At 41.6% G+C, this 27,666-nt stretch overlaps 1 protein-coding gene across 2 annotated transcripts; it reads right to left on the bottom strand.

The window, feature by feature from the left end:
• Positions 1–3,467: 3,467 nt before the first annotated feature.
• Positions 3,468–27,665, bottom strand: ZNF800 (zinc finger protein 800). 2 transcript variants are annotated; one of them, XM_079994175.1, is made up of 5 exons: positions 27,328–27,665; positions 21,879–21,986; positions 19,740–19,835; positions 9,097–9,240; positions 3,468–8,341 (listed from the first exon to the last, which is right to left on the bottom strand). In XM_079994175.1, the coding sequence occupies exons 2-5, from the start codon at positions 21,937–21,939 to the stop codon at positions 6,291–6,293; spliced, it is 2,352 nt and encodes a 783-aa protein (XP_079850301.1). In that variant the 5' UTR covers positions 21,940–21,986; positions 27,328–27,665; the 3' UTR covers positions 3,468–6,290. The 2 variants fall into 2 exon arrangements, with proteins under 2 accessions (XP_079850301.1, XP_079850300.1); XM_079994174.1 differs by having other exon boundaries at positions 21,879–21,989.
• Position 27,666: the final 1 nt, after the last annotated feature.

Genomic DNA, 27,666 nt, shown 5'->3' on the forward strand with positions numbered 1-27,666 from the left:
CATCCCTTTTTAGAATCCACATCCTACAAGGACCCTTCTGAAACATCATTAATTGAAGCCAGCTAGTTATTCCTATATAAGTAACTCCACCTAAGACATGGAGAGGCAAACTAAGGCCTGGGGGCTGGAATGAAAAAGGTATTTAAATATACTTTCTTGAAAAAACCAGAGGCCTTTCTCCTGGGCATGGTCGGCCAATTGGTGCCAAAGAAGGATAGAACTTTCTTTATGTATGCAACAACAGCAGCAAGAATACTCATCGCGAAGTATTGGAAGACACAAGATCTACCCACCCGGGAAGAATGGCAGATGAAGGTGATGGAGTACATGGAACTGGCGGAAATGACTGGCAGAATCCAAGACCAGGGAGAAGAGTCGGTAGAAGAAGATTGGAAGAAATTTAAAGTTTATTTACAGAAACACTGTAAAATTAAGAAATGTTAAAGGGAGGTTGGAATGAAGCTAAGTGGTTTTAGCAATAATGTGGTTAAGGGGTACGTAAAAATGGATTGTTAACATGCAAAAATGTAAAGTTATAATATATTACGATAAAGTATCAAGATAAATGCAAAAAGGGTAAGGACTTGCTGAAACAACTATTGAACTAGAATACAAAAGAGGGAGGTGTGAGTGTTGGTTTCTGCTCTCTTCACTGTGCAGCGAAAGGCTTGTCACAAGACAATGTTTACATTCCAGTCAGAGTACTGTTGGGTTTTCTCACGGGAAAGGGAGACTGGATGTGACGTACACTGGTTTCCTGTTTTTCACTGTTCTCTCAGTGATTCTCTCCGTGCTTCAGAGGAGAGAGGATGCTTTTCTCTGCTCCGGCAGAGGCAAGATGTTTTTCTGTAATCTACCAGCTTTGAAATGTAAATAAAGCAATATAGAGCATGTTGGCACGTATTCCTCATCATTCCGCTGTGCACGAGAGGGCTACTACAAAGTCAACAGTGAGGTCAGGGAAATAAGTAAATGAAAGACAAGATATGGAAAGATTGAAATGTTTTTAATTGCTTCTTTACTTTTTCTGTATTTTGTATTTTTTGTTTTCTTTTTCTTTTTTCATTTTTGTAATTTTTTTTGAAACTTTAATAAATATTATTATTAAAAAAAAAAAAGGCCTGGGGGCTGGATCCGGCCAAATCGCCTTCTAAATCTGGCCTGGCGGACAGTCCAGCAATCAGAGTGTTTTTACATGAGTAGAATGTGTCCTTTTATTTAAAATGCATCTCTGGGTTAATTGTGGGGCATAGGAATTGGTTTATTCCCCCCCCCCAAAAAAAATATAGTCTGGCCCCCCACAAGGTCTGAGGGACAGTGGACCGGCCCCCTGCTGAAAAAGTTTGCTGACCCCTGACCTAAGACATCTGAAAGGCCCTGATTCAGAGTGTCTTTGGTGCCACAGACAGGAACCTACACATGTAATAATCTTTCTAGTAGTGAAGCAGTCATACCTGAAATGTGAGAATAAGATGCTTATGTGGAAACAATAACAAAGAAACAAAGAAAACAAACCAATTGGGGATAACTAGGGCAGGATTTCTGGAGTCCAGTGATCAGAAATATTTGCAATGCAGGGGGTTGGACTAGATGATCCTTGTGTTCCTTCCAATGCTATGATTCTATGTATTTGGAAATCTACACGCCCTAGAGATTGGGTGGAGGGAGAGCAAAGTCTATATTATAAATATAGTTTCTTTGTTGGGAGCTTCAGCCACTCCAAAAGAATGGTGTTTATAGACTGTGGGATAACGAGCCTCATATAACCAACATGCTTAAGTCTAATTAATGCATGAAGGAGTTAAAACCATAGAGTAAACTGTCCTGCCACACTTAGCTATGTCCACTTCCCCTACCTTGGGGGAAATAGGTAATCTATCCTATTGTTCCCCCTCAATTTCAATGTGTGAAGAGGCTTGAGCTGGTTGCTCCACCTGAGACAGCAAGCCACCCTTGAGTTCCTATACCAATAATTTAGGAACTTTCACTACTTTGTAAGTAAACTGCTTGTGCAGTTTTACTGTAAGTTTTACTGCCTGTGCAACTTTTTCTGAACACTGTATGGAAAAGCACATGAATCTGACCTTTGGAGAGTTTCTAAGTAAACCATTTTTAGCTTACCAAACGTGGTCTTTTTCTATGCTAGTGAAGAAGGAAGCTTTGGAACTCACCTGAAATGGCATATTTAAAAGGTCTAACAACACACATTTCCACGCATTACTTTGCTCCATGTATTGTGATTTTTAATCTCTGCTGGGGTCTTCTCATCAAAGAATACTTGTCCCAGACTTGGCTCCTGAGATCCAGGAATTCTAAATTGCACCAACATAGACAGCTCTGAAAAATCTGTAATGTGACCTGTAATTTTCTTCGTGTATTTATATGCAGTGCTTTTTTTTGGGGGGGGGGTTGCAACGCATAGCCCTAAAGGAAAATGAGAGTACCCTTAAACATTTTTTAAACAAAAAAAAAAAGCACTGTTTATATGTATTTATTTCCCCAACATTTATTTCTGTCAGCACTTGATTAAGCGACCTGGAGGAAATTTAGTAACAGGTTACAGAAGTCAGTTAACAGACTTGAAAACTGTTTTTAAAACTTGCCATTCTGCAATGGCCTGGATTGCTCAACCATTTGAGATCAGAAAACTAGCTTATATGGCTTTCATCAGAGTGAACACACACACAAGTATCACTGTATCAACACTCAGATAATGGGACCATAAGGCTGTCTTTACACATGTCCCATTCCAGCTAAAAACAGGTTAATTACCTGTAATCATTATGCAAGTGGTTGTCTAAGGTTCTCTTGCAGTTTCCTCGAGAGAAGTGAGTGATCACCCCTGCATTAACTTTACTGATTGGGTGAAGTTCAAGAAGCAGTGAATGTGAAAGAGCAAATGGACATGGGAGTCATTAAACAATCATTGACTAGGTTGATGGGAGTTTGTCTGTATCTTAGAGAAGGTAAGTTTGACCCAGGAACCCACCACTGAACTGAGTTGGTCCAGTCAAAGGTGACTATGGGGTTGTAGCGCTCATCTCGCTTTCAGGCCGAGGGAGCCGGCGTTTGTCCACATACAGCTTTCCGGGTCATGTGGCCAGCAGGACTAAACTGCTTCTAGCGCAACGGAACACTGTGACAGAAACCAGAGCGCAGGGAAACGCTGTTTACCTACCCGCTGAAGCAATACCTATTTATCTACTTGAACTGGTACACTTTTGAACTGCTAGGCTGACAGGAGCTGGGACAGAGCAACAGGAGCTCACTCTGTTTTGAGGATTCAAACCGCCGACCTTCCGATCAGCAAGCTCAAGAGGCTCAGTGGTTTAGACCACAGCACCACCTGCGTCCCTAGCTCCAAGAGTACCTGGGCACTGAGATAAAGGCTAGAATAACCCATATTATTCTTGGGAGTTGTAAACACGCACAAATTCAACTAATAAAATCAAGTACAAACATTCGAGTACATTTACCTCAAATAACTTCCAGTCTGCTTTATTTCCAAATAAAGTACATTTCTCCAAGAAGCAAGTGTATTCAAACATAGAACATTTCCAGCAACAGTTACAGTCTATTTCCCATTCACAGTTTTGTTTTTTTAGTGCAAAGCACTAAAAGGCCAAACACTTACCTATCCATAAAAGAATATTTTTTTATTTATGATCAACATTTTTAGATATATTTTATACAAAAAAGTATATATGGACACAAGGCATTCCCTAAGCAAGGGAGTCAACCAATATTTTAAAAATGGCATTTCTTCATTTGTACATCGGGTTGGATCCAGAGAGAGTCCCTTCTGTGAACAGAAGGGACCAAGAACCAGCAGAAGCTCCCACGGGAGGAAGGTGAAGCGAGGTGGTTTTTGCCACTTCCTGTTTCCACTCTAGCCCTCCATGCCACACCTCACACTGCTCTGGAGGCGGGAGAAGGAGGAATCAGTGAAAATAGCTTTATCCGCCTTTCTCCAGTAGGAGGATCCTGTGAACGGGATCCTGTTCACAGGTCTTCTGGATCTAACCCATCATCTTTTAAACTGTGGCAATTTGACACAAATCACTAAACATTTTCTAAAAATTAAGAAAGCGCAGAAACCTGCCAAAAATTTCATAATGGTAGGTATACTAATGTTTTGCTATAGAATCGATTATAAAATAAGATAGGAAGCAAGAATTTCATAAACTTTACAGTGAAAGTCAAGTGCCATCTACAGTGGTCATTCAACATCTTGTGGGCAAAAAGAAAGAAAAAAAGTCCTTCCACTATCTTCCGTTTAAAGAATATTTAAGGAACTACAATTGTATATGAATTGTCTACAAAACCCATCTACTATCTTCACATGAACATTAGTGTACTGTGTTTTAAAAAATAACTAAAATTTTAAACTGCATCTATTAAAGTGCTTGCATATAATCTTTTTTAAAAAACAACAACAATTAAAATAGGGGAATGTGGGTAACTTGTAAACTTCCATATGAAAGACTGACCAATATGCTAACCATGCAAAATTACTATACATTTTTTTTTGCAGCAAGTTCAGTACAGTCAAACTTAATACTCCCAAAAAAGTATTGAACCATGAATTGAAATTAACGCCAATGCTAAAAAATATTACGATTCAAATTGCAGTTCATTCAAATTACGCTAAGAAACTGCTCATATACATTCATCTGTAAAAAAATATTTTTAAAGTACATCACACAACAAGTGTTTGCTTAGTAGTATATCACAATGGACGTAAAATCTGTTCAGCAAAATTAGAATTAAGTAAGGGCCAAGTCTGGAACGCATGCTCCAAGTTGATAACGTCCTTAAAAATAATAGGCCTTCAAAAATGGTTTGCAAAATTTCCCTTTTAAAATTTTCATTTTTCTGTTACCAGCACTACTGCACACATGAAATAAGAAAGCTGGCTATTAATTCAAAGGGCTATTTTTAATGGAGTTTAATCGCTCTTGAAAAACTCAGACAAGACGTTACCTTTTAGGAACAATCAATACATTTACTAAGAAAATAGCTTATAAAAATATTTCCTCTCATAGAACTATTTCAAGATATTAGTGGTTCTAATTCCAAATTTTACCACACATCATCTCATGTTAAGGAGAAATACATATATCAATATAATATTTAGCCAACTTTAAAAAAGGGGGCTTTACTTGTAGGCAGCATGAACATTTTCCACACAAAAGCCAGAAGCACTTTCTGTGTCCAATAAGCTGACTGTGGTTTTGGTAAGAATAACCCATATCTTTATTATTTAGCCTTTAAAAGACAAAATGAAAAAACCCACCAACTTGCCCCCGGCAACCTGAGGGTGGCTCCCAAGTATCTGGAAGCTTGTCTACATATAACCATTTCACATTAAAACCAGAATCCACAAGTGGTTTAACTCTGGAAAGATACCTTCACCTAATGGGAACTTTGGATCTGAATTATCAACATAGATATACTCTTAATAAACATCTGTTAGAGATTAATAATCTTTCGTATAAAGTAGTAATTAAAAAAAAGCCACCAAACTATTCTCTCCTTGATGGCTGGTTGCCCAACAACATTTCAACTGAAGCTAGTTAAGACTGTTGTTTTGTCCGTCATGTAAAATTGCCACTGAACTGTAGAATATCCAATATCCCCACCCGCAGGTGTCTAAACAGGGTACGTGGAAACAAACGTTATGGTTAAAATGCTAGCTATAAAGGTCCATGTACCAAAATTCTAGCTCAGGGAAAAAACTGAGATTTTAGTTTCTCTAAAAGGAATGGACATCTTGTGTCAAACAGAGAAACGGAATTTTAACGCAAAAGTGTTGACTCTAAACTATATAGCTATATAGAGCTATGTACCCTAAATTTATGCTCATCTTAAGTATGCTAGCATTTATGCAAAAACTCTATATGCCAGAAATATTTGCTAACAGACTAAAACCACAGGCAAACACAGCACTAACAGGCTATTTCAAGCCCATCAAAGGCTTTCCTCTACCTGGTCAGTACCAACGAAGTGCAAAGTTAATTTAAAAAAACCTTTGGAACTACGGTCCCTACCGCTAAACATTATGCCCCAAACAACTTGTTACAGAATATTATTAAACTTTCAGGAACCGACCATGTACAACTGTGCTAGGGTCACTTTCTTGAACAAAGACAAATTCATACTGAATCCTATAAATACGGGGCTGGGGAGAATAAATGCAATATTCTTTTTATGTTCTACAGCGTCAGAGTCTGAGCTAGAAACACCAGTGGAAAATTCAGGCAAACGTTTTGCAAGGCACTCGTTGTTCCTCAGCAGACAAGAGCTTTAGATCTCGTGCTTCTGCCTTTGGTTGTATTGTTTTCTTCGGGCGAATGGGATGCATTTGCCTTGTGAGTCTTCTTGTGATGTTCTAGGAAAGTCTTTTTGGCAAACGCTTTCCCGCATTTATTGCATCTGTGCAGAGAGAAATTCTTTGTGACTTTCACTTCAATGCCCACATCAGCCCCTTCGTACTTCTTGCTCGGCGAGTTAGAGGTGACGTCCGGCTTTGCACCATTTTGCTTACCTTCATCCCTTGGAGCGCCTCTTCTCGTCACCTTGTTTAAAACGCAGTCAATGGGTTTTTTCACCGCTCTGATTTCCAAGCTTGCCGTTATCTTGCCAAGGTATCGCGAAGACTTTTTGTGGACCACGGTTATATGTCTGATCACGTCGCGCTTCCGGCGGGTTTCGTAAGGGCAGAGCGGGCACCGGTAGAATTTCACAAAAATGTTATTTCCGTCCGTGTGCAACTCGATGTGCTTCGTTAGATTTTGCTTGGACGTAAATTGGCGTTTGCAGAGTTTGCAGTAAAGCTTTTTAAAGTCAAAGCCAACGGAAAGTCTCGGCTTCCTGGGCTTTCGGAGACCACTTGCAATGGACTGATTACTTGACTTAGAATTTTCAGAGCTCGGCTTAACTTTGTTTTTCTTTGTGGGTGGTGCGTTCTTCCTTTCAGTGGAAGAAGATGCATTCTTTCGTTCAGCGGACGATGCATTCTTCCGTTCAGCGGACGATGCATTCTTCCGTTCAGCGGACGATGCATTCTTTCGTTCAGCGGACGATGCATTCTTTCGTTCAGCGGACGATGCATTCTTTCGTTCAGCGGACGATGCATTCTTTCGTTCAGCGGACGATGCATTCTTTCGTTCAGCGGACGATGCATTCTTTCGTTCAGCGGACGATGCATTCTTCCGTTCAGCGGACGATGCATTCTTCCGTTCAGCAGCTGATGCATTCCTTCGTTCAGCAGATGATGCATTCTTTCGTTCAGCGGATGACGAGGCATTCTTTTTCTCAGTCGATGAAGATGCATTCTTCCTTTCATTCGAATGATTTGTTCCCTTTGTTTCATTCTGCGGGGAGCTGATGATGGGAGGCACTGATTCCGCAGATTCTGCTGGTTCCATTTTCTCTTTCACTTCTGTGCTAACTGCGTTATTGGGCTTCTTCTCTCTTTTAGCATTTTTTGCTGAAAGGGTGATCTTGTGAACAATTTGCATATGCCTTTTGAGCATTACCTGCGAACTGTATTTCCTCTTGCACAAGAGGCATTTGCAGGTGGTTAAGTTGTATTCAGCCTTAAGGGACTTTTGTTTTCGGGTCTTAACAGATTTTTTAGCCGATTCCAAGGACAAAGGTTCCCCAGGCTTTGTAGCTATGTCAGGAGTGATGGAATCCCTCCTCAGTCCCCTGTGAACTTCATCAAAATGCCTCCTTACATTGGCTTTTGTAGCAAAGGATTTATAGCATACAGGACAGCTCCTACCCAGTGTTACAAGAATGTTCTTATTTCGCCCCCTTCCAGATGTCTGATTTGGCCGCCTTTTAATTTCAATAAATTTCTTCAGTTCTTCCATCTTCTTCTTGTGTACTTTTCTAATATGCCGGCGTACACTGCGTCTGGAATGAAATTCTTTTTTACAGAGGCAGCAAATTAACTGGTGACCCAAATCTGGTTTATCACGTTCCAGCTTAGGCTTTGTTGACAGAGACGGTTCTTCTGGAGTCAATATTACCTTGCTAGCAGCCGCCGCCACAGGAATCTCTGCCGTTTCTTCCTGTGAGGGACTAAGAACTGCTTTAGGAGGTTCTGCAGTAGGTTCTGGCGTTTCTGCTACAGGAGCTGGTTCGGTGGTGACATTCATCTCAATGTTCTCAACTGTGCTATCTGCCTTTGAAACATATTGAAAGACAGCATTCCGGTTTGTCTCTATAGGTTCCAAACGGATTATATAGTCTTGCTTGTCCACTCTAGGATACATAGCTTCCAGGAGATCGCTTATGGCTTGGCTCTGCTTATCATTTACATCAGGAGAGTCTGTAGATTAAAAAACAAAACAAAAAACCCACAATGTTTACATTATATTATTTCACAGGTGTCACTCTTTTATTATAGATTTTCTTGGTTTACAACATGCATTGTCTCTTTTTTCAGGTTGTGGATTAGTTACCTATGATGTGAGACATTAAGTGTTGTATACAGTACAGTGATACAGTGGTACCTCGGGTTAAGAACTTAATTCATTCCAGAGGTCTGTTCTTAAGCTGAAACTGTTCTCAACCTGAGGTACCACTTTAGCTAATGGGGCCTCTTGCTGTCACTGTGCCACCGCTGCGCAATTTCTGTTCTCATCCTGAGGTAAAGTTCTTAACCCGAGGCACTATTTCTGGGTTAGCGGAGTCTGTAACTTGAAGCACCTGTAATCTGAAGCGTCTGTAACCCAAGGTACCACTGTACTTCTCTTTCCCCCTCTGCCAGGATAAAAGCACTCAGGTAGCAATTTAGACAAGGAATTTAGATATGTGGAAAAGGTTAAGCCTCTTCTCCTCATCCTCTGTTGCACTCATCTCCTGCTTGCATGTTTCCCAAAGGCATCTGGTTGGCCACTATGTTTGTGGGTTATAAGACTTCCGCGGCTTCCGATTGGCTGCAGGAGCTTCCTACAGCCAATCAGAAGCCGCACTTTGGTTTCTGAAAGTTTTGGAAGTCAAATGGACTTCCGGAACAGAATCCGTTCGACTTCCAAGGTATGACTGTATGTTGAACAAGAGACTTAAGAGAACAAAACTTACTGTCATCCATCCGGAGACTTGGAGGACAGTAGAACTTCTTGTGGGTTATTAAATTCGGTAGTCCTCTGAAGAGGCTGCGGCATAATTTACATTCGAAGATGGTGTCCACATCTTTCAGCAAAATATGTTTAAGTTGCTTAGTTCCTGAAACATATAAAAAGCATTCGAGGCATGATCCAAGTGAAGGTAAGTACTTTAAATGTTCAATTATGTTTATGGGGAAATTAATCAAACGCCAACATCTTTCCCACAGACATAAGTAAGACTAATGGTTGAATGCTACACATACCTACCCATACTTACCCCACTGAGTTCCATGAGACTTACTCGCATGTAAGTGTGTACAGGGTAGCAACCCTTAAGTACTTAGTTTTTGGCCCCATGGGCCGCTGGAGGGCTTGCATGGTGGTCAATAATAATAATAATTTTAATAATTAATTTATTTATACACCGCCCATCTGGCTGGGTTTCCCCAGCCACTCTGGGTGGCTCCCAACTGAATATTAAAAATGCAATACAGTGGTACCTCGGATTACAGACGCTTCAGGTTACAGACTCCACTAACCCAGAAATAGTACCTCGGGTTAAGAACTTTGCTTCAGGATGAGAACAGAAATCGTGTGGTGGCGGCGCCGTAGAAGTAGGAGGCCCCATTAGCTAAAGTGGTGTCTCAGGTTAAGAACAGTTTCAGGTTAAGAACGGACCTCCGGAATGAATTACCGTATTTTTTGCTCTACAAGACTCACTTTTTCCCTCCTAAAAAGTAAGGGAAATGTGTGTGCATCTTACAAAGCGAATGCAGTCTGCGCAACTATTACAGAAGCCAGAACAGCAAGAGGGATTGCTGCTTTCACTGCGCAGCGATCCCTCTTGCTGTTCTGGCTTCTGAGATTCAGAATATTTTTTTCCTTGCTTTCCTCCTCCAAAAACTAGGTGCGTCTTGTGGTCTGGTGCGTCTTATGGAGCGAAAAATACAGCAAGTTCTTAACCCGAGGTACTACTGTATAGCATTAAACATGAAAAACCTCCCTAAACTGCCTTCAAATGTCTTCTAAAAGTCATATAGTTGTTTATTTCTGGTGGGAGGGCGTTCCACAGGGTGGGCACCACTACCGAGAAGGCCCTCTGCCTAGTTCCCTGTAACCTCACTTCTCACAGTGAGGGAACCGCCAGAAGGCCCTCAGCGCTGGATCTCAGTGTGCGGGCAGAATGATGGGGGTGGAGACGCTCCTTCAGGTATACTGGGCCAAGACCGTTTAGGGCTTTAAAGGTCAGCACCAACACTTTGAATTGTACTCGGAAATGACTAGTTGTCAGTAACTGGTTAGTAGTCACTGACAAACTTGCAGCATGACAGCGAGCTGTTCATATAATAGGTAAAGGTAAAGGTACCCCTGCCCGTACGGGCCAGTCTTGACAGACTCTGGGGTTGTGCGCCCATCTCACTTAAGAGGCCAGGGGCCAGCGCTGTCCGGAGACACTTCCGGGTCACGTGGCCAGCGTGACATCGCTGCTCTGGCGAGCCAGAGCCGCACACGGAAACGCCGTTTACCTTCCCGCTGGTAAGCGGTCCCTATTTATCTACTTGCACCCGGAGGTGCTTTCGAACTGCTAGGTTGGCAGGCGCTGGGACCGAGCAGCGGGAGCGCACCCCGCCGCAGGGATTCGAACCGCCGACCTTTCGATCGGCAAGTCCTAGGCGCTGAGGCTTTAACCCACAGCGCCACCAAGGCCTGGGGGGGGGGGAGTCCCTACAGGTGGATCATGAAGGGGCTGCAGAACAATCAGTACTGTGCAGCACAAAGTGCATGCCTTGCCAGCTATTTATGCTAATAGTCTTTTACACTTTTAGTTGACTCCAGAATTAAAACTGGTTCATTGTAATCTCGGGCCAATCTTAAGGCCAGGGCAGTTTAGTATGGGTACAAGTGGTCCCTCAAACAGCCTGTTTAGGGCTTTAAAGGTCAACAAGAATACTTTAAACTGAGCCTGAAAACCAATGGTACAGCAAAGGGTGGATAAAAGTCAATGATATTTTTTTATTTTAAAAAATCAGATTTTTAAAATTTAAATCAGATTTTTTTGATTTAAATTGGATTTTTAAAATAAAATGCTTTTGGAGGAAAAATCTTTCTAAAGATAGTTTTCTGTTTAAGTTACATTACATTCCAAATTCTATTCATCAGGAAATAAGGATTTGTTTTAAGTTTTTCATGTGTGCTAAAACTCAGTCTTTTTTTTTTTTTAATGTTTAACCAACATGGATACATATGCTATAATGTTATTGTTTTAGTTAAATTATTATTAAGGAAATGATTGTTTTTCTCCTTCCAATAAAGTACAGCAGAAAAGTTTTCCAAATATAAACAGTCAACTTATTAAACCTCACAATAATTTCATGATTATCAGTCTATGCATTTCTAATAGTATAACCAAATCAGTAATTTTTGATATAACTAAAAACTACTCTGAAAATTTATTATTCCAGAAATAAAAACTTCATCTGGTTGTAAATATTAAAATTATACCAGCAAGAATGAGTCCTTCTATAAAAAAATGATTTAAATCAAATCTTACTGACTAGTGATTTAAATCGTGATTTAAATCAATTTAAATCAATACCATCCTACAGTTATAATTTGTTGTATGCAGGATTAAATGAATAATTGGATGGAAATTTATAAAATGTATAATAAAAATTATATATATAAAATAAAAAATTTAAATCAATTCCATCCTGATACAGCATGTGGTGTGCCCTAAACAATGGCTCACATAAGCAAACTAGTGTTTGCGTTCTGAAGCAGTTGAAGTTTCCAAATAATCTATAAAGGCAGCTGTAGAGTGCTCTATAAGAATATGGTCTGGATGTAAAGAGAGCACATTTAACGGGAGATTTGCTTTATTTAGATTAGATAGCTTGGACCGGTTCACCAACTTTGGCCCTACTAAGAGTCACTCATAGCCACCAGACTCAATATAACTAGCATCAAGTTCAGGAAAATCCCCTAACTTGGTTCTTTCAGCGACCGTGCTATCCAACCCAAGTCAGATCTACTGGGGCATTTTGACTAGAGCAGGTAGAATAAAGGGATGGAACTATGGGACAACACTTGGATCCAAACCTCTTCAAATGACTTCTTTCAGCAGCTTCATGTGAATGTTAAATAGCATGGGAACCTCAAAGACAAAACTATAAGATGGAACGGAAATCGTCAAACACCACCTTCTGGGTCCAAACCTCTGGAATGTCCTGCTCCAGAGAGACAGCCCATTGTTGATGGTATTAAAAGCTGTTTAGAGGCCCATCAGAAAAGAATTAGATGATTCCTAACAATATCCCAGCATAAATCATCCAACTGGGTGACTCAAAAACAGGCCAAAGCCAGACGGAAATCAGTTAGACCCTTGAACATAAACTAACAACAATCTTGAGTAATTTATTTCAAACCCTTCAACATCTAGTTACTGAATAATGAATGATACTTTCTATGATGTATTCTTATCCATCTCTCTCTCTCTTTTTAACCAAATCTGGACTTCAAGATGATGTAAAGTTCTGTTTAAAAGTGTGAATGTGGGTATGCCTCTCTCAACATGAAACAATATCAGTGTAGAGATCCAACTGATGCTACTAACAGCCTATTATTCCTATTACTCCTGTTGCTCTGTCCCAGCTCCTGCCAACCTAGCACTTCTAAGGCACACCAGTGCAAGTAAATAAATAGGTACCGCTGTGGTGGGAAGCTAAATGGCATTTCCATGCACTTTGGCACTTGTCATGGTGTCCCATTGCACCAGAAGTGGTTTAGTCATGCTGGCCACATGACTCGGGAAGCTGTCTGTGGACAAACACCAGCTCCCTTAGCCTGAAAGTGAGATGAGCGCCGCAACCCCATAGTTGCCTTTGACTGGACTGAACCATCCATGGGTCCTTTACCTTTATTACTCCAATACTGCAAAATTGTATATTTTTCACTAGCGTTATTTCTTTCAGATATAAGTTATATAAAATCAAAGTCCATTTCTCCCCAAAACACAATTTTATTTAATATTAAAACATCTACTGAATTAATTTTAATGCCACTTCTCAAAAAGCCTTAGTAAGACATTAATGAGGAAGTAAAAACAAACGAACAAAAAGATTGCTTGTTTTCAGCTTAGCCTATTTTACTTAGTATACTGATAAAAACTACGGTTTCAAAAGCAAGGGTCATACAATAGCACGACTGTACAATACTTATACTATTTTCACAGGCAAATATAATAGTTAAAATGGTACTAAATGGGCAATAGAATGAGGTTGCAATTCTGTGCAAAACTGTTATTTCGGTGTTTGAAGAGATCATCCAACAACATGCTTGGTATATGGAACATTATTTCCATTTTCAAAAGTTTATTTGCCTAGCACACGATCAGGTATCCAGATTGATCAGGTGTGACCTGGTAAAATATCCTAAAAGCTAAAGACAAACTTGGGCCCACAGAGCATCCCTTTTATAAAAGTTTCAGAGTTCCTTTTCAAAGCACTTCTATTTCTCTTATGTCAAACACATGAGCAAAAAAGCCATTTGTAGTCCCATAAATTATTGCTGCTGCCATTTGACAGTGCCGGTGCACTAAGTAAATACTCGAGAACATAGACATGTCAGGCCATGGAGCTGACTTGCCATTTAAATTAGATTTACAAGAAAAAGGCTGGGGTGGAGGTGTGTTCAGAGATGAATGAACAAGGATATAGGGCATGGGGAAGCCAAGTGGCGGGCAGTACAAGGCTAAGGTAGTCCAGAAAACACTTTGAACTCATTGTATTGGAGAAGCAGGAAGTTGCTTTCCTTTTAAAAAGAGCTATACTAGGTACAGGGAGCAAGATATGTAAGGCCCTGAAGACAAAAGTAAGAAGAAGCAATAACTACAGATGCTATTCCAGTAAGGAGTGAGAAAGTGGTGTGAGGGGAAACTGAGAAAATACATACAAGGCTTTAAAACAGAGCTGTCAACTTACAGATTTGAAAATAAGGGACCAGCAGCCTCAAAAATAAGGGACCAGCAGACAAAATAAGGGATTTTCCAAGCACAGGTATGATCAACTTCTGAGCCCCTCCCAGCCAAAGACAGAAAGCCCAGCCAGCAGACAAAACGAAGCCTCAAGCGGTGGTTCCCACAGCGCAGCAACCCGGCAAAGGGGATGCAGCAAGGAAAACCACCGTCGCCTCTCCGCTGGGAAGCGTTGAGCAAAGGCGTGTCCCCAGGCAACGCAGCCGATTTGATCGGCACAAGGCATGCAAGCTCCACCCCCCAGTCATTCTTAGACTCCTTACTGGGTGAGCAATGCAGCCAAGCAACACAGTTGGAGCCTCCCTCCTCCCTGGCTGGCTGGCAGGGAGAGAGGGAGAGGAGCTGCTTCCTTTGAAACCCAGGAAATTTAAGGGACATCATCAATAAGGGACAGCAGCGGGACACAATGTTGGGATAAGGGACTTTCCCGCCAAATAAGGGACGGTTGACAGCTATGCTTTAAAACCAAGAGATTTCTGTTAAAAGATGTTAATTGCGCAATTTGCAACTCACTTAGCTGAAGTGAACCTGGAGTTCTTTAGCCGCTTCTGCATATTTCAAACTAAAATAAGAGTTTGCAATGCACGGACGTTTACTGAAAAGGATAGGAGGCTCTGAACACAGTCAAATTACTACCATCCTCTTTCCAACTCAAAACATCAGCCTCCTTTGTACTACACAACAGCAGTGCAAGTGTGTTAGTATGCTCAGTGCAATGTGTACGGCTGACTGAAGTACTCTCTACTGGAAACAGTAGAACAGATTCCCCCACCATGACTCGTCTTTCAGATTTTAAGCTTCTTGAGGAGAAACATCTTTCACTTTTTGCAGAACTCTGCAAAATGCCCTACACTGATGGCACGATACAAATAAGAGGCCTAATAATTATTGCGTTATCAGGGAAATAAGTATGGCAGTCCTATAAAGAGGTATAAATGATGCACATGACAACACATATGACTGGGAGTGGCCGCTGAGACCAAATTACACCGGTCCTGAATGACCTACATTGGTTCCCAGTATGCTTCCGAGCATAATTCAAAGTGTTGGTGCTGACCTTTAAAGTCCTAAACGGCCTCGGGCCAGTGTACCTGAAGGAGCATCTCCACCCCCCTGAGGTCCAGCTCCGAGGGCCTTCTGGCAGTTTTCTCACTGCGAGAAGTGAGGTTACAGGGAACCAGGCAGAGGGCCTTCTTGGTAGTGGCACCCACCCTGTGGAACGCCCTCCCACCAGATGTCATATATATATATATATATATATATATATATATATATATATGAAAATGAAAACTATATATGAAAATGAAAAATGGGTCGGTATTTCCATGGAATCGCCTGTTACTTTACTTTTTCATTTTCCTCTACTAGTATTTCCTTTTTCTAAGTTTTATTTCAGATATCATTCCAAAGTATGTTCTGTAAAGCTTAACTGTGTTGTTCTTGTTTTACGTTATCTAAATTGATTCTAAGTAGCCAGGAAACATGTTTGAGAAAACACAGCTTGGCTTAATGTCTGAATTAAGATACCAAATATGGTCTGCTGCTCCTCTTTTGGAACCCAGATACAGCTAAATTCGGAAGTTTTGAGTAGACTGAAAATGAAAAGAAAAAACAGTTCTAAATCACTGTTTGCCGGATTGTTAGGAAGCTTGACCCATGGTTATTACAACAGTGATGTTTGAACTTAAGATGATGATGATGATATAGATAGATAGATAGATAGATAGAGATGATAGATGATAGATAGATGATAGACAGATAGATAGATATAGATTGCTGTTTCCTCTTTATAGCTTTCATTACCTGGCCCTTACCTGCCCCATTCCACAGTAGAGTATAATTTTTCTAACTGGAAGGAAGCAGGGGCTGGATAGAAACTTATAGAAGTCCAGTACTGTCTTACCAACCATTTTGAACACAGTATTATTATCTTATTCTGGGTATTTCTATACTGCCTTGCAACTAAATTATCACTTAGGTTTACATATGAAAGGAATTAGTATAAAACAATAAAACAGTGAAGATAAAAACTACTAACAATTAAAACACTGAAAGGTAGAAATACAAGTAGCATAAAACAACAAACACCTAAAAAACCACCTTAAATGACTAGGTAAAGGTAAAGGTAAAGGACCCCTGGATGGTTAAGTCCAGTTGAAGGCAACTATGGGGCTGCGGTGCTCATCTCACTTTCAGGCCGAGGGAGCCATTATTTGTCCACAGACAGCTTTCCAGGTCATGTGGCCAGTGTGACTAAACCGCTTGGCGCAACAGAACACCGTGACAGAAACCAGAGTGTATGGAAATGACGTTTAGCTTCCCACCACAGCGGTACCTATTTATCTATTTGCACTTTGACATGCTTTCTGACTGCTAGGTTGGCAGGAGCTGAGACAGAGCAATGGGAGATCACCCCGTCGTGTGGATAAGAACTACCAACCTTCTGATCTGCAAGCCCAAGAGACTCAGTGGTTTAGACCACAGCGCCACCCGCTCCCATAAATGACTATAGTTAGCAACACACACATATCCATTCAATTGCTATCCTAACTAGAAAAGACAATCCAAATAGAAACAATATACTACAATCCTGCTTGAGAACGCCAACGACAATCCTTACTCCTTTTTTCAGAAAGCAACAAGACCACATCGGACATCATCATCATTTTTAATCTTGTAACAAAGATAAAAAATACATTAAAATGTCATACATTAAAAACTTCCCTGAACATTCAACCTAAGCCCGAAATTTCTAAGGTCACAAAGGAGAAATTCCAAATTTCTGCAGACAGGGCAAAGAAATGCTTCTTCCCTACAACACAAAATAAGCATATGCAATTTACTAAAAGATATGGCAAAAGCCACTAATTTAGATGATTTTACAAATGGAGTGGCAAGATTAACGTTAGAGTAGATTTATAGTTATGAGTTTTCCATACCTAAATTTATTTATTTATATTTTATTAAAATATTTATATGCTTTTTATATGGGCATCTCAAGGCAGTCAAAAACAACATCATACATAATTATTATACAGTAAAATAAACAATCAAGCACCTGTCTGTCAGAGCCCGAGACCGGGGAGAGGAGATGGTGGAAGAAGATTGGAAGATTTAAAGTCTATATATAGAAATATTGTAAAATTAATGAGTGACAGGAAAATGTTGGAATGAATTTTTATGGCCTTAGTAGAAATGCTATAAGGAGTTAAGTTTAAATAGGTATACCATTTTAATGGAAATAAGATTAAAAATATGTTAAGACATTTATATGATAGAAAATGGAGAAAGATGGAAAGGAATTGCTAAAACAATTAATGGAAGTGGAATACAAAGAGGGAGGTGAGAGGAGGTCAATGATATAAGGGAATGAAAGTTAGAATATGGAAAAGGAATGATGTATGTTTTTAAATTGTTTTTGTTTAGTTTAGTTTAGTTTATTATGTTGGGTGAGGTGTTGAGGTTGTGTTTTGTATATTGTATTGTATTGTTTTATTTTTTCTTGTTCTTGTTCTTTTTTTGTTTCTCTTTTTTCTTTCTTTTTCCTTTTTAAAAAGCAATGAATATTATTTTTTAAAAAACAATCAAGCATCATTTTTATTTCATAACAGCTGTCACTCGTTGCCATCAAAAGCAATGATTTAAAAAAAAGTTTACTGCATGCTTCAGAACTACACTGCTATTGTAAACACATCATTTGTGGTGTACATTCTCCCAAAGGGGTTTTCAAAATTTGAAATGCTACAGTCTCAGCTACGATGTATACAGTAAAGGCGTACCTTGGAAGTCGAACGAAGTCCGTTCGATTTACAAAACGTTCAGAAACCATAGTATGGATTCTGATTGGTTGCAGGAAGCTCCTGCAGCCAATCACAAGCCGCGGAGGGCCCGTCGGACGTTCAGCTTCCAAAAATAATTCACAAAGCAGAACAGTCACTTCTGGGTTTGTGGCATTCGGGAGCCAAAACGTTCGAGAACTAAGCTGTTCAAAAACCAAGGTACGACTGTACAACCAAAGAACATTACAACAGAAGATTTAAAAAGCTGAAACGACAACAACAACACCCTGTCTGATCAACATTCACCACACGACACCAGCAAAGGCCAGGGAGTACCAGAAGCATCTGACTACTTACTGTTGGTAATAGAATAGCAGAGTCGGTGAATCTTGGTTAGACCTATTTATTCATTTAGAAATTCTCATCTTAAAATAGGAACCCAGGGTGGTATACTTACAATCAAATATCAATACAATAATTAAAACAAGCAATTCTTAAAACATTGGGTAGCATCCAGCTGAACTTTCCTCAGCGCCAACCCACCAAAATTAATGGACTAAAGTTAGTCATGCGCATTACAGTGGTACCTCGGGTTAAGTACTTAATTCGTTCTGGAGGTCCGTTCTTAATCTGAAACTGTTCTTAAACTGAAGCACCACTAATGGGGCCTCCTGCTGCCGCCGCGCCGTCGGAGCACGATTTCTGTTCTTATCCTGAAGCAAAGTTCTTAACCTGAAGCACTTTTTCTGGGTTAGTGGAGTCTGTAACCTGAAGCATATGTAACCTGAAGTGTATGTAACCCAGGATACCACTGTAATTTCGGTGGGTTGTTTCCAGGGATACAGTGGTGCCCCGCAAGACAAATGCCTCGCAAGACGGAAAACCCGCTAGACGAAAGGGTTTTCCGTTTTGGAGGTGCTTCGCAAAACGAATTTCCTTGTCTTGCGAGTTCCTGCGGGGGGGTTTTTCCTCCCCCCCCCTTTTCTAAGCCGTTAAGCCACTTATCTGCTTATCCGATAAGCCGATAAGCCGCTAAAAGCCGCTAATAGCGCTAATCCGCTAAGCCGTCAATGGGCTTGCTTCGCAAGACGAAAAAACCGCTAGACGAAGAGACTCGCGGAACGGATTCTTTTCGTCTTGCGAGGCACCACTGTATCAGTGTGAACATGAACTAACTTGCATGGGCACAAGAGAACTTTACTTCTTTCTCCTTCCACCCTCACCCCTAAAACTGCTCCAGAGAGTTGGGGGGAACCCCCAGAGCAGATTTTGGAGGTGGAGGAGGGAGAGAAGAGGTTCCATATTGCCTGCGGAAGTAGGCTTGCATGTGCAATTATTTTGTTGGTTACAACCCTGTGGTTCTACTGTGAATATGACTAATGTTGGATACAACCCAAAATCAAATCCATGAAAATCCAAGAGCGCCATTTTTCTTAAAATGTGAAATAATGATTTTAGATTGTTCATTAGATGTTATTTATGCCACCACTGAAGCATTCCAAACCTTCAAGAGAGCCAGTGTGGTGTAATGGTTAAGAGCAGTAGACTCGTAATCTGGTGAACCGGGTTCGCGTCTCCGCTCCTCCACACGCAGCTGCTGGGTGACCTTGGGCTAGTCACACGTCTTTGACGTCTCTCAGCCCCACTCACCTCACAGAGTGTTTGTTGTGGGGGAGGAAGGGAAAGGAGAATGTTAGCCGCTTTGAGACTCCTTCGGGTAGTGATAAAGCGGGATATCAAATCCCAACTCTTCTCTTCTCTTCTTCTTCAAGGCAAAATAATATATAAAAAAGAACCTACTCATACCTGATCGAAAACATTCAATAATTTGCTGAATGCCGGATTTTGATGTCTGAAGAGGCTGCTGCAATAAAGGATGATCTCCAGGTTCCAGTATATGCACTGCAAAATAGTCACAATAAATAGTAAAAAAAAGAGCTTAAGGTACATGTCCACACATAAATGTTAACTGCACTGAAGCTGCTCTATTAAAGTTCTATTAAAACATTGCAATACAGTCTGGACATCAAAAATGACAAATATGTAGGTTTTTTATTGCTATTTCCAAAACAACTGTAATGTCTGTGACTGTCTCAGTAAAGCTCAAAAAAGCATATTCACACACAAATAGAGGTACAGTGGAACCTAGGTTCTCGAACGAAATCCATTCTGGAAGCCCGTTCAGCTTCCGAAACGTTCGAAAACCAAGGCACGACTTCAGATTGGTTGCAAGAGCTTGTTGCCCTCAGCGGAAGCCACGTGTCACGTTCAGGTTCCAAAAAACCTTTGAAAATGGAATCATTTACTTCCGGGTTTTCAGCGTTCGAGAACCGAAACGTACGACAACGGAGGCATTCGGGAATGAGGTTCCACTGTATATATACAGCTTATCTAGAAAGCAGTTACCACTAGAAATGACAGATAACATTTCTGAAAGATAGAATACTAGAAATAATTGCCATAAGGTTTTACCAATGTTGTCTAGCAATTCCTACGCTCATGTACCTACATTCATATTAGGATTATGTTTGCTGCTCAGTTGCATTAATCTCAATTTAAGGAATGAATTATGATAGTGTTTGTTAACTCTGCTGAGTCAGTCAAGACGCAACTGAGCATCTTTGCAAGAACATTTATTTCAATCACAGTGTTTTATTTGTAGAGATTCCTAACAGACATGTCACCCGATTAAAGAAATCTGAGATGATTAGCCATAGACGGTATAGTCAAGTAATCATCTGATCAATTAATTCTATATAGATAACAACCCTATTTTGAAGCAACTTGCTTTCTTTGGGTTGTACCCACTTAAGTCATGAGTTGATATTAATGGGCTTGAATTATTAAAATCCATTTATTTCAAAAGTTTACTCCAAGTGTGACTTAAAAGGATAAAACCCTTTGTTTTTAGATGATACATACAGTATATACATTATAGTAATGGTAAAGGGACCCCTGACCATTAGGTCCAGTCGTGGCCGACTCTGGGGTTGCAGCGCTCATCTCTCTTTATCGGCCGAGGGAACTGGCATACAGCTTCCGGGTCATGTGGCCGGCATGACTAAGCTGCTTCTGGTAAACCAGAGCAGCGCACGGAAACGCCGTTTACCTTCCCACCTATTTATCTATTTGCACTTTGACGTGCTTTCGAACTCCTAGGTTGGCAGGGGCAGGGACTGAGCAACAGGAGCTCACCCCGTCGCAGGGATTCGAACCACCGACCTTCTGATCAGCAAGTTCTAGGCTCTGTGGTTTAACCCACAGAACCACCCACGTCCCTATATGCATTATACCAAGGATCAATTTAAAAAGACACTCCAACTATATGAGAGAAAAGGGGGAACACACTTTTCTCCATCTTAAGTTGGTACTTGCCATCTGCACTTGTTAGAAGTATTTCTTAAATACACATAGAAGCAGACTTCTATTTATGTGGCTGTGCATATTTAGTCAATTAAAATGTTTTTATACATGCCTTCTCAAGCTCAGGTAAGTAGGTTAGTAGGTATCCTCTCTTAAGTTGAAGCACCTACTAATGTGTATATCTCTCTTCATTTTCTCGTTCCAAGTGTTTTAGATTACAAGCCATTTTTTTAAGCTCATGTGGTTATTACAGCAACGTGCCAACATCATTCGTATTTGTATATATTTATATCAAGCTATTTGTACGCTGAATAAATTTTGTTTTGCAGGCCTTGGAAACATAGTTTCCAGAAATGTTTATTCCCTGCCTTCTCCCGCAACCCAGTCTACAAAAAGGAAACACAGATTTAAGAAGTACTCCATCAAAACCCAACCATTTTTAAAATACTGGCAATACAACAATATTTGAAGATGTCCTAATTCCATTACGGCAGCATAATATAGGCTATCTTTTCCCGACAGCGTCTTACTGCATTTATTTATTTCTTTTTTAAGGAAGGTAGATTACTAAAGCACTATTACCTGGTTCACAGCAGCCATGGTGATGGTGGTCAGTCTGACAACATTTGTCCCTTAGAGGCATTTTCTACATCAACGCCCTACTTTCCTTCTACATCTAGTAGCTCGTTTCTGCTAAAATAAGCAAATTTTCTATAATTTACCAAGGAAAAGAAGGTTCTGCAGTGTTACATGAGTTCCCTGTAAAAACCACTGATCTAAGAATGAGCGGTGAATATTGAACATGTATACAAAGAGCAATTCCACATATGAAAAAACGAAATCTTCTCAACTCAGCCATTGTTACGACATGGATACATGGATAAATTTTGTTTTAGAAATAGCTATTGCAATCAGAGGCAGCTTAAGTTGCATCAAACGGGCTTGGAAACGAGGCAAGTCATTCCCTCCCAAATCAGGAAAGTTCTTCACTCCTTTTCAGCGCTAATTCAAATTAGCTGATCTAAGCTTTGTAAACCCACAAATACCTTTTGTCCCACCTCAATCCCCAACCCTACTTATTCCTTCTCTCTAACCCCCCCCCCCGTTATGTTTGAACCACCCTGTGATGAAGCAGGGCACATATATGTACCGTATTTTTCGCTCCATAAGATGCACTTTTTTCTTCCGAAAAAGTGAGAGGAAATGTCTGTGCATCTTATGGAGCGAATGTGTGGTCCCTGGAGCCTAATTGCCCAGGGGCAAAATGCAGATCATGCTTTTTCTTTTCTTTTTCTTTTTTTTTGGGGGGGGGGAAAGAGGGAAGTGGGTGTTGAAACTAAGCCGCTGATCGGCAAGCGATCGGGAGCAAGATAAGGGACGCTAGCAATAAAGGAGGCTGCCTGGGAGGGGGGAGGTAAAGACAGCAAACTTGCAAGGAGAGGAGACAGGAAGACTAAAGCAGTGAAGAGAGAAATTAGAAGAAAGGGAGGAGCAAAAAACTGCTCCAGCTAAGGAAAAGACACTAAGGCAAACAAGAGGGAAGGGGGTGTTGAAAGGAAGCAGCTGATCAGGATGCGATCAGGGAGGGAGATAAGGGACGCTAGCAATAGGCTGCCTGAGAGGGGGAGGTAAAAGCCCATGGAGCCTCAGGATTTTTACATTGGGTCACCCCAAATTCGCCATCAGATCACATAGCATGTCCATGGCTACAGCCTGCACAAAAAAAATCATGCACCCACTGTTGTCTGAGGCCGCAACGGAGCAAAAACGTGGTTACAAAGCACGGATCCACATGGATCCTCAGGATTTTTGCATTGGGCTACTCGAATCTAACTGTCAAGTCACATGTCTGTGGCAACAGCATGAACCACAAAAATCATACATCCACTGTTTCATTCAGAATATTTTTTTTTCTTGTTTTCCTCCTCCTCTAAAAACTAGGTGCTTCTTATGGTCAGGTGCGTCTTATGGAGCAGAAAATACAGTAGTTACCTGGCTGGTCAGCTAGTTATACTGCTCCAAAAACAGCAAATAGCTATGGGATGTGTAAAGGGGGAAAGTTTCTCCAGTGCAGCAGTCTCTGGGAAATGTAGTTTTCCTGAAAAGCACTGCTGGAACTCTTTTCGGAAATCTCTTTTCTTCTCTTTCCCCATGACTATTTGCTACTTTCCAGCTTGGAAATGGCTCTGGGACAGCAATTATTGTCTTGACTTGGATTTTAATCCAAAAGGGAGAATAATTCTCCTGGATTCTTTCAGCCGAGCCTTAGAAACCTATAAAATGCACATCGGAGTAACCAAAATAACATTTTCACTCAACCCTATTTACAAACAGTTTGTAATGCGAACTGACATTCACAAAGGATTTTATTTATCAGAATGAAATAATTCATGAGAGGACAGATGATGGCCTACTCAAAAAAAGCGCTGTTTGCAGTTTTCAGCACTCCACCAGCATCCAATCAAAACTGGAGGATGAGGAATAGCAATGAGTTTAAAAAACTTCAGAAATACACTACTTTAGAGTAAAGCATATCTATGAGCTTATGGAGTGCCTTTACCAATCCAGTATTTTTAATGTAACTTGTTCCTAAATATCCTCCAATACAGATTTCAAATTGCATGCATCCAGTCACATCACTGCCAACTTCTAAGCCACTGATCTCCTTTGCAGCCTCACACACATTTGAGGCTACATACATAGAACTGCAGAACTTTGGGCAGGTTCCCTCATGCTGCAACTGAAGGAGTTAAGAGCACTACAAAATGTCATTCTCTAAAATGGTCCAACTGTTTGCAGAAAAAGTATATGATGCTTGCTCCTTCGTAACAGCATAACATTTAATTCTGTTTCTACGTGTACACACACCACATTGATGGCTTTGTGTTTTGAAGCAGTCTATAAATTGGTTTAATAATCGTGAACCACAAGAGCTCCTTCAGGAGTAACCATTGCAGGTCATGCCTTAACACATTTACTTTCCATTCAAAGGAAAAGTACTATGTTGTCCAGTTATACCAGCTATTACTCTATTCCCAACATAACAATGGAAAGTGTAATGTCGATGAACAATAGGTTCAAAGATGCTCTCAAGGCAAACCTTTAAAAAGTGTAGTATAAACACCGACAACTGGAAAACACTGGCCTGCGAGTGCTCCAATTGGCCTCTGCTAAAGGCATCATGGAGTTTGAAGACACTCGAACTCAAAATGAAAGGGATAAATGTACTAAGAGGAAGGCACGCTTGGCAAATCCTCATCATCATCAACTCCAGCCCGGAAACCTATGTCCCCACTGTGGAAGGATGTGTGGATCCAGAATTGGCCTCTACAGTCACCTACGGACACACGGTTAAGACCATATTCATGGTAGACAATCTTACTTGGCTACGAGTGATCGCCAAAGAAGACAAATCATGGCAAGATCTACACACAACTCAACTCAAGCATGTTTACTCAATGGTAAGTCTCTTCCCCCCCCCCCCCCGCAATGGGACTCACTTCCCAAAAAAGAATATGTAGGATTGCAGCACCAGCATCTAAATAAATGATCAAGCTTTGTGTCCTTGACGAAGACTATCTCATCTCCATGTGTGGATCAGTGTTAGAAACTTAAATATATCAGCTAGGCACCAAACGGCTCCTTAAACCAGATATGCATTATAACATGTAATATGTCAAATGTACCCAGTCAAGGTAACGCGACATCCCAGAATATTAGTTCTATCATTTTTCATCAGCACCTGTTGCTTCCCCTTGTATCCAGCAATACGGCTGGAAAATGTGTTTAACTGTTGGCAACCACAACTGTATTTGAAAATGCACATTTCTCTGCACAAATATCTCCATCAAAAAAGTCACCCTACCTTACATACCAAACTTGACACCTCCTCTCTCCCTTCCTCTCCATATATGCAGCAAAACATCCCCTTAACAACTTAAGCCAGGCAATTTTAGAACTATCTACAGAACCCATTTTGTTGTCTCACTTTCTGTGGACTGTTTTTATGCACACTGCTTATAAATGGAAATAATTAAGCAGTATATAAACATCATAAGTAAATAACAAACCTATTTTTATTGCCAGGAATCAATCCCGCTGGGTAAAGACACACAAATGACCACATATGGTTTTGAGGAGTCAAAACCAGTCCCTTCTTACCTGACAAGTCAAACCATGCAGTTCCACACCCCCCCAATCTCATATTCACCATAAATGAGGGATCAAGAACTTGATCCGAACCTATTCCCGAGCTAGGCACTCCCTTGCCCTCCAGTTGTCAAATATAAACCAAAATAAGACGTGTCCTGTGCACGTAGCTTCAAACATGTGATGATGCACAGGAGAGCAGTGCCACAGAAGTTAGAAATGCTGCACCTGGTAAATGTCCTGCTGCTGGAGGATATGTAGGATCAATCTGTTGGCCCTATGGCAAGAGATGTTGCAGGCTGGCAGATGGGGAAGAGGGGGCAATGCACTGGCCCACTATCCTTGGCCAAATCCTCAGAGTGTCCCCTTGTGAAAAGTCATGACTATCCAGGGGTGGACTTTGGTAATACAATGCCATAGCTATGCAAGAGCTAGCCAAGTTTTTTGCCCTGGGTGAAGCATAGAGGGGTGCCACTGAGGCTCCCAGCCCCCCCCCCTCTCTGTGTGTGTGTGTTTACATGGCAGTGTTAGAAACTGAGATGTGAAAACTAGGAGCTAAACGGCACCTTAAACCTAACAACAATACAAAGTTGAAAATGAATGAACAGCTGCTAAAATATTATGTTCATTTTTCACATGGTCTAGTCCTTTCCCTGCCTACCCCCCTAATATTCTTAAGAGGATTTCTTCTCCAGTCTTCAGAGCAGCTGGAAGTAGGGAGGCAGGAAAAGGTCCTCCTTTCCTTCCACTCCACAGTTTTAATCTGAAATCTTAGGCGCAGTACTGCGGCCAGAGCTCAAAAACTGCTTGCATTAGTAAAATTTCCTGTCGCAAAACGCGCCTGGAGCAGTGGGAGTTTCAAACACCAGCACCCACAGATGTGCGTGAGGGGCAGTGCCAAACTGGGTCTTTGACCCTTGTGAAGTAACGCCTAGTTTTGCCCCTGGGTAATATGGCACTGTGAGTGAGGATGAAATTTGGCACACACACCCTAAATGTTAATTTGACAATAATTCATAAAGGGGGGAGGGGGTTGTTATTGTACTTCACCAAATCCTAACCTATTACAGGATTTGTAAGAATACTGGGGTTTTCCCCCTCCCCACCTTTATTTTCCCTTCTACCCAGGTTCTGTTTCTCTTTTTCCTTTTCTCTCATTTACTTACATCTCACAACGTTTAATGTACATATAATCATGTACTTTTTGAATTTTCAATAACTATGTTTTTAAAAATTGACAACTCAATTTGGCACAGTTGCTTTTTAACTAATCTTCTCAGTAGGTACCCACATAAATATAACATATTATCATTATCATTATCATTATCATTATCATTATCATCATCATCATCCTTCCGCTCAGCACCCTGTGATGTGGAACCGCCCGACACTGCCCTAAATCCGGCTCTGGGCTGATCCATGCCACGCACAGGAATGCCAACCCAGACCATGCCAACCATTACGACCTGGCCACCCACCCCATCACTAGCCTTTCCATCAGCGATGCAGGAACAAAACAACAACAACAGCAAGCATTCCAATGCAGAACCCACATTCCCAAACGCACACACCCCCCTCTCCCTCTCTGGCACTCATCCCTCTCCACACAAGTTCCCTCTTCCCCGAACACACCACCTCCTCCCAGGTTACCAACTCCTCGCGCGCTCTTCCGGGGCCACCTGTCACACGGGTCGCCCGCTTCACACAAGCCAGCATCGGCGCGCGAGGGGGGGGGGAGCGGGCACGCGCGCGTACACCCCCACCCGCCAGCCAAACCAAGCAACCAACCAACACGCATTTCCTCCGTGTTTTCCGCGGCGGGCGAGGGTGCCCGTGACGGAGGGAAGGCGGAGAGGCGAGTTTCAGCGGCGACCACACTTACGGGAAAGGCTCCTGCGGGAAACGCCAGCCCGGCCCGAGCGAGGCGCGTGGGGTGCCTGCCGGGAGGGCAGCGGCTGGGCGTGAGCGAAGCCCCTCTTCGCCTGCCCGCCACCGGCCGGCGGGACGCGCGCGGGAGGCGGAGAGGGAGGAAGGAAGGAAGAAGGAGCCCCTGGGCTGCGCCGAGGAGGCGCAGGCAGCAGGTGACAGCGAGCAGGGCGCCCGGAGAGGAGGCTCCGCGGAGGCGGGCGCGGGGGACCCTGCCACCGCCGACGATGCGGGGCCCGGCGGGGAAGGGCAGCGCGCTGTTGTCGCCGCGCCCCGACGCGAACTCGCCGTCGCC

This window comes from Podarcis cretensis (genome assembly GCF_951804945.1).
Source record: "Podarcis cretensis genome assembly, chromosome: 10".
NCBI lineage: Eukaryota > Metazoa > Chordata > Lepidosauria > Squamata > Lacertidae > Podarcis > Podarcis cretensis.